Source organism: Hylobates moloch, unplaced genomic scaffold, assembly GCF_009828535.3.
Source record: "Hylobates moloch isolate HMO894 unplaced genomic scaffold, HMol_V3 SCAFFOLD_12, whole genome shotgun sequence".
Classification (NCBI taxonomy): domain Eukaryota; kingdom Metazoa; phylum Chordata; class Mammalia; order Primates; family Hylobatidae; genus Hylobates; species Hylobates moloch.
Window position 1 is genome coordinate 104,582,439 of NW_026652287.1, and position 7,669 is coordinate 104,590,107.

Genomic DNA, 7,669 nt, shown 5'->3' on the forward strand with positions numbered 1-7,669 from the left:
CTCTGACTCTGAACACTACAGACACTGTTCTACTTTAAAATGGCATATGCTAAGTGACTCTTCTGTTTAGAAAGTTGCTACAATCCTAAAAGAAGCATATCTAAGAATATGGAGGAAGAAATATTATATGAACACAACACTGTTCCTTACAGGGCTAGACACACTCACTGATTACACACACAGGCAGGAGAGGCATTTTCTGTGAGACAGAATTCCTCTTTTCGTCCCAGCTTCGGTGCCATCTAACGGATGTTTTATCATTCCTGTCATGGCTCTATGTAAACTCTATTTCCCTTATTCCTTACTGAGCATATTGAAACTCACAAAGCTGACTCTAATGTTCTACTCTACATAAATGTGTGGAGAAAGAAGGTAATGTTTACTAGGCTCTCGCCAAGGGTAGAGGCATTTTGTATCTGAATAACTCTGACTACCTAGGTGACTAGTTGTACACAATACCCTCCAAAAATCTCTGTATGGTACCTTAAAAAAGCAGCGAAGCTCCTCCCTGGTCCAAGGAGGCCGGAGACACCACCTCTCAGGCTTCGCCTCCACTTTTCTCCATAGCTCGGGGCCATTCCTCCCTGAGGTCCAGGAGAAGGGCGACCTCTGCCAGCCCAGGAAGCGGTGAGAACTACATTACCCAGAGGCCCGTGCGCCAGGCGCTTGGCGTGGAGCCAATGAGGCCCAGGGGAGGGACATTTCCGCCCTGCCCAACTTGTCGGGGCGGGACTTCCGGCGTCCTCCCTGTGGCGGGCACTTTGGCTTGTGTCAGTTCCATCCGCGGGTACCGGATCTGGATCTAGGTGCTGACAGCGAGAAGGCGCGAGGAGAGTCGTTTTCTCAGCTGCACAGCTGGGGCCTGACGGTCGCCGGCAGTGGTGACAGCTTTGTTCGTGTCTCCGCCCGGATCGTCCACCGCTCCCGGCCCGCTCCGCCCAGAGTCCGATGGCGGCGGCACTGAGGGCCCTGACCCAGGTGAGCGCTGCGTCCTCCCGGCCTCCTCTGCCCTCCCCACCCGAAACTGAGGGGCGCGTGAAGGGTTTTCTGCAGCCTGGACCGCACTGTCCAGCACAGTGAGGCGCTGATGCTGGGTCTCGTTTCTGGTAGTGTGGCATGGAGCGGGAGAGCGACACGGTCAGGGGGCTGCGCGGGCAACGGCTTGGAGCTGCGTCTGAGCTGGGAGGCGGGGAGACCCAGGCCGGCCTCACGCGTGCAGGGAGCAGAGGGTGGGGCAGCGCTGCGCTGCATTGGCCCCACTGAGTTTCACCAGCACACTGAGGGCCACAGCGCGTAGGACAGAAGAGGGGCACGGCCCCAGTCACGCTTCTGAAAGTTTCACAAAAGCTATTCAGAGTAACGCGCTGGAAGGGCAGTGATGATAGCAGGCATGGAGGGACCTAGTCTTTTTACGAGGTCACAAAGCTGGTAAAAGTCAGCACCAAGGACTGACACCCAGATATAAAGCAGTCATCCCAGGACACCTGGCTCTGGTGTTGCACATTGGAACCAGAAGTCCATGGAGCCACACTTTGGTCACCTGCCTCTCAGAACATGTTTCCTCCCACAGATTGCCACTAGTACTTATAAGTCCATAAGAAGCACTTGAAGACCCTACAAGAGTAAGTGGAGGAAATCCAGAAGCTCACCGATTCCAGCAATGGGATCTCTAGGATTGGGACTGTGGTGACCTGGGATTCTTTACTTACCACTTTTCCAGGCTTTGAGCCTAGGGACTCTGAACAAAAATATGTTCAGGATGGGTATTATATGAGGTGGTTTCTGTTGCTGGCAAATAATAGGATGAATGTGGAAGTTTGTCCCAGAGATAAGTACAGGTGTTTGGAGCTGCTTGGAGGTGAGGCTGAGCTGGTTAAGAGAACCTCAAGTCTCATTTCCTTCCCATGGGAACAGAGAGCAGAGGTACAGGAGTTAGAAACTAAATGGCTGTCTCAGATGTCTTTGTTCTGGAAATGATGGCAGCAATGAAGATTTGGAGCAGAAGAGGGAGGTGATCTTCCGCAGGCCTCATGAGGCTCCTGTGGCTGAGCACAAACAACAGACTATGGGTTTAAGGGATTTGGTAGCAATACCAAAGAGGAAAGAGGAGACTACTGCAATAGTCCAGGTGAGTGTAGATGATGTGGGCCAGAGTAGTGGCCACAGTGTGGCAGAAATGGTTGAATTTTGGATTGTAGGCCGGCTCTGATTTTCTGGTATTGGGACTGAGAGATAAGAAGGGATGACTCAAGGCTTTTTGAGTTTAGAAGCTGGAAGCATAGAAGCTCCATCTACTGGGACAGCCAAGTAGATAGTAGGATTATTTTTCACTCAGGACATCAGGAATGTGTTTTGTCCATGTTAAAAATATGAGATGTTTTAGAGAATAAGTAAGTAGCTATATCAAGTGGCTAGGTGGACACACAGGTCTTGGACTCTGAGGAGGGGTGCAGGATAGAGACTTCTACAAAGAGTGGAGGATAGTATTGAACTAGGATGGAGCCCTATGTCTGTTAGGCCATTTGCATTACTATAAAGAAATACCTAAGGCTGGGTAGTTTATAAAGAAACAAGGTTTATTACAGCTTATAGTTCTGCAGGCTGTACAGGAAGCTTAGCGCTAGTCTCCACTTCTGGTGAGGGCGTCAGGAAGCTTCCAGTCATTGCAGAAGGCAAAAAGGGAGCCAGCAAGACAGGAGGGAGGCACCAGTCTCTTTTTAGCAACCAGGTCTCATGTGAACTTATTACTGTGGGAAGGATACTATGCCATTCATGAGGGATCCACCTCCATGACCCAGATAACCTCCCACTAGGCCCCACTTCCAACACTGGAGATCACATTTCCAGGTGAGATTTGAAGGGGACAAATATCCAGGCTATATCAGTGTCTTACCTTGGGTTGATAATGAAATAGCCTATATTGGTGGCTTAAACAACAAAAATTTGTTTCTCACTGTTCTGCAGGCTAGGAAATTCTACATCAGGGTGCCTCTAGATTGACTTATTTGTGATGGGCTGCTTCTTAACTTGCAGTGGCTGCCCTCTTGCTTTGTCCTCACATGGCCTTTCCTGGGAGGGAGTATGTAAAGAAAGCAAGGAATCTCTTTCTTTCTATTCTTACAAAAGCATTAATTCCATCATGAGGGCCCCACTCTTTTGACCTGATCTAAATCTAATTACCACCCAAAGATTCCATCTCCAGATACTACCACATTGTATTAGGCTTCATTGTGTTAGTGCTTCAACATAAGCATTTTGTGGGTGGGCGTGGGACAGAAACATTGAGCCCATAACATCATAGATCCCATTTAGTAGTGGGATTCCTGGTCATGATGATAATATTAATAGCAGGCCAGGAAGGGGAAGGGTGGGAGCCACAAGAGGGTACCATACTTGGGTATCTGGATGGATGTTGTGGAAATCACAAATACAGGTTATAGAAGGAAGTGGCCCTAGGAATAATATAGAGAGGGTACCACCTTGGCAGGTGGCCAAGGGTTATGAAGGATGAGTGAATATAACGTGGATGTGGAGCCTGCATTAGTCCATTTTCATGCTGCTGATAAAGACATACTTGAGACTGGGAAGAAGAGGATTAATGGACTTGCAGTTCCACATGGCTGGGGAGGCCTCACAATCATGGTGGAAGGCAAGGAGGAGCAAGTCACATCTTCCACATGGATGGCAGCAGGCAAAAAGAGAGTTTGTGCAGGGGAACTCCTCTTTTTAAAACCATCAGTTCTTCTTTTTTTGAGATGGAGTCTTGCTCTGTTCCCCAGGCTGGAGGGCAGTGGTGAGATCTCAGCTCCCTACAGCCTCCACCTCCCGGACTCAAGGGATTCTCCTGTCTTAGCCTCCCATGTAGATGGGATTACAGGCGTCCGCCACCACACCCAGCTAATTTTCGTATTTTTAGTAGAGATGGGGTTTCACCACATTGGCCAGGCTGGTCTCAAACTCCTGATCAAGTGATCTGCCCGCCTTGGCCTTCCAAAGTGCTGGGATTAGAGGCGTGAGCCACTGCAACTGGCCTTAAAACCATCAGTTCTCGTGAGACTTATTCACTATTGCGAGAACAGCACAAGAAAGACCCGCCCCCATGATTCAGTTACCTCCTACTAGATCCCTCATGACACATGGGAATTGTGGGAGTTACAATTCAAGATGAGATTTGGGTGGAGACACAGCCAAACCATATTAGAGACCTAGTGGGATTTCAGACAAGATGAGGTTAAAGCCAGACCTAATGCTTTACTGCTGTATGGCCTCACCAGGATCTTATGACTGGCTCCTATGCCTAGAGAGTTTCATGCAGGCTGGTGGATCAGTTTAGGGGCAGAAGTAGTCATCTGGGAGCATCACTTAACCTTGGGTGGAGGGCCACTAGGCAAGGTTTGAATGAAGGGTAGCAAGACAGGAAGGCAGTTACTGTTTAGTGCAGTACAAGTTGGAAAGTGCCATGTGTATCTGAGATATGTATGTGGTTCTGGGTGGCTGAGGTTGATGAAAGGAATAGACTCAGGTAGGGAGGGCTTCAGAGCAGGATATGGGGCTGCCTGTGGCAGTAGGACCATCATAGGTCTGGGCAGTCCTGGAACTTGTTTGAATTTGCAAGCGCTTTCTAGATGTCTTGTGCTGAGTAACATAGGAAGGCAGGAGAGATGCCTGTGTTGTGGGATCGGGGTGGAGGTGGCTGAGGGAGTGAGTTGGGTGAGAGAGGTGTGGTGGAAAGAGTGATGCACATATGAAGATGGAGTGTGAGCTTTTGTTTCATGAGTCTGGACATTGAGGACATGAGGGTGAAATGTGAACCCAGACCTTCAGCTGTGTTTGGGAGCCATGGTCTGAGGGATTCCAGGAGAATTTATAGACACAAGAATGTGTCTGTCGGTCTACCTGCCTGTTGTTGCTGTGGGAGAACACAGTGACCAATGAGACCATGAGGAGAGAGTGGGCATCAGTGGCATCAGGGCTTGTTGTATTCGCTGAGGTGGGGAGATGGGGAGGAGGGTGAGCCAGGGATGGATGTTTGGGGAATCAACTTGGGGTCCTAGGAAAGATGTTGATCATGGAATGAACTGTCCCCATCATAGCAGGGTTTTGTAGCCTTTGAGGATGTGGCCATTTACTTCTCCCAGGAGGAGTGGGAGCTCCTTGATGAGATGCAGAGGCTCCTGTACCGCGATGTGATGCTGGAGAACTTTGCAGTTATGGCATCCCTAGGTAAGGCCCTCCTATTCCTCCTAGTGTCCTTTGTGGGTCTCTCCTTTTCCCCTGTCCCTGAGGCAGCTCTGTCATTTCTTCAGTTAGACCCTGAGCTCTACAGACCTTCCCACTTTCTTGGCATATGTATTCTGAGGGACATCACCAAGCAAGGCACTCTCAGACTGTCCTAACACCTGTTGCCTCTAGGCATGCAGTGAAGGGTCTGGGAGACAGGATCTTTCTTTCAACCTAAAGGATTTGTCCTTGCCTTCTCCATGACAGGATGGCTTTGTCCACTTCTAGGATGCTGTTTGTTCCATGTTCTGCCTTTTGCTTCTAACTAAAATCTCAAGCTGCCTGTTTTGGGAATTGCAGGCATCATCGTGGTAACTACTTAATTGGTCCATATGCTTTTCATAAAGATCCACCTGAAAGATTTTCTTGTAACATTATTTTTCATTGCTGTAGTTTGTCATGTGCTGAGTTGCTCTGTGCCAGTGCTGGCTGTGCACCTCTCTGGTCTTCCCTTTAGGGCTTGCATCTTATAGGTCCGGTATAGTTGCACAACTGGGATTGGGGGATATCTCTGGTTGCTTTACAGGGTGCAAAGAGCAAGATAGTCTCAGAGGAGGCTGGCCCTAATGAGTGACAACTAAGGGAGGGCAAGACACTAGGGCTGTCTCTAATCACACCATAAACCTGTCCTGAGTTCTCAGTGATTGGGTGCCAATTCCATAGGACATATATCATTTCTATCTTTTTTTTCTTTTCTACACATGTTCTGATTTTTATTTCATCCATGACTTCCAGCCCTTAGCTGCTCCCAATTTCTGGCCTCCATGTGTCACCTGTTCCTTTCCAGTGCAACTTCTAGAGTGTTCTTTAACACTGACTGACCCACATGTAATATGTTGTCAAATGTGCACATGTTTTTAAATAGTCCTTTCACACCTAGTATTCAGTTCCCATGAGTTTCTACTGGGCCTGGACACCAATAATCTTCTGTGCAGTGTACCGAAGCCCTCTCTTCTCATCAGGGGAGGAGGTCCTGATAAAAGCTTTTGGCAGAATAGTGAGTCAGAGACCCTACCTCTTCTTTCTGAGTTGTGCCCCATCTTTGTGTCTTTCATCTCATAAGGCCTCCCTTGTTCTGTGACTTGTAGAGGCTTTTTTCCCCAAATTGCCACCAGCTCTCATACCCTAAAAACATTTTCTTGGACTCATTCTTTGACACACATTTTTGATATAACTTCTCACACCATAGTAAACCTGCATTTTTCGGCATTTCTATTCTTTCAGGTTGCTGGTGTGGAGCAGAAGATGAGGGGGCACCTTCTGCAGAGAGCGTTTCTGTGGAAGAACTGTCACAGGGCAGGACTCCAAAGGCAGATATATCCACTGATAAGAGTCACTCCTGTGAGATTTGTACCCCAGTCCTGGGAGACATTTTACAAATGATTGAGCTCCAAGCCTCACCCTGTGGACAGAAGTTGTACTTGGGTGGGGCATCAAGAGATTTCTGGATGAGTTCAAACCTTCACCAGCTCCAGAAGCTTGATAATGGAGAGAAGCTCTTTAAAGTGGATGGGGACCAGGCCTTATTTATGATGAACTGCAGGTTCCATGTGTCAGGAAAACCCTTCACATTTGGGGAAGTTGGGAGGGACATTTCAGCCACCTCAGGACTTCTCCAGCATCAGGTGACTCCCAGCATTGAGAGACCACACAGTAGGATTCGACACTTGAGAGTTCCCACTGGACGAAAGCCTCTCAAATACACTGAATCCAGGAAATCTTTTAGAGAGAAATCTGTATTCATTCAACACCAAAGAGCTGACTCTGGAGAAAGGCCTTACGAGTGCAGTGAATGTGGGAAATCCTTTAGTCAAAGTTCTGGCTTTCTTCGACACAGGAAAGCACACAATAGAACAAGGACTCATGAATGTAGTGAATGTGGGAAATCATTTAGTCGCAAAACTCACCTAACTCAACACCAAAGAGTTCACACTGGAGAAAGGCCTTATGACTGCAGTGAATGTGGCAAGTCCTTTCGCCAGATATCTGTCCTCATTCAGCATCTACGAGTTCACACTGGAGAAAGGCCTTATGAGTGCAGTGAATGTGGGAAATCTTTTAGCCACAGCACTAACCTGTATCGTCACAGGAGTGCCCACACTAGCACAAGGCCTTATGAATGCAGTGAATGTGGAAAATCCTTTAGCCATAGCACTAACCTCTTTCGACACTGGAGAGTTCACACTGGAGCAAGGCCTTATGAGTGTAGTGAATGTGGGAAAGCATTTAGTTGCAGTATCTACCTCATTCACCACCAAAGATTTCACACTGGAGAAAGGCCTTATGTGTGCAGTGAATGTGGGAAATCATTTGGCCAGAAATCTGTCCTCATTCAACACCAAAGAGTTCACACTGGAGAAAGGCCTTATGAGTGCAGTGAATGTGGGAA

General features: G+C 48.1%; 1 protein-coding gene across 2 annotated transcripts in view; it reads left to right on the top strand.

Moving 5' to 3' along the window:
* Positions 1-776: 776 nt before the first annotated feature.
* LOC116479308 (zinc finger protein 134) overlaps positions 777-7,669 on the top strand; it is a 26,055-nt gene continuing 19,162 nt past the window's right edge. Inside the window, exons 1-3 of one of the 2 annotated variants that reach the window (XM_032171423.2) lie at positions 777-978; positions 5,094-5,223; positions 6,505-7,651. In XM_032171423.2, coding sequence (XP_032027314.1) covers positions 949-978; positions 5,094-5,223; positions 6,505-7,651 — 1,307 coding nt within the window. In that variant the 5' untranslated portion in view covers positions 777-948. The remainder of the gene's footprint in view (positions 979-5,093; positions 5,224-6,504; positions 7,652-7,669) is intronic. The other variant, XM_058425635.1, reaches the window with a different exon arrangement.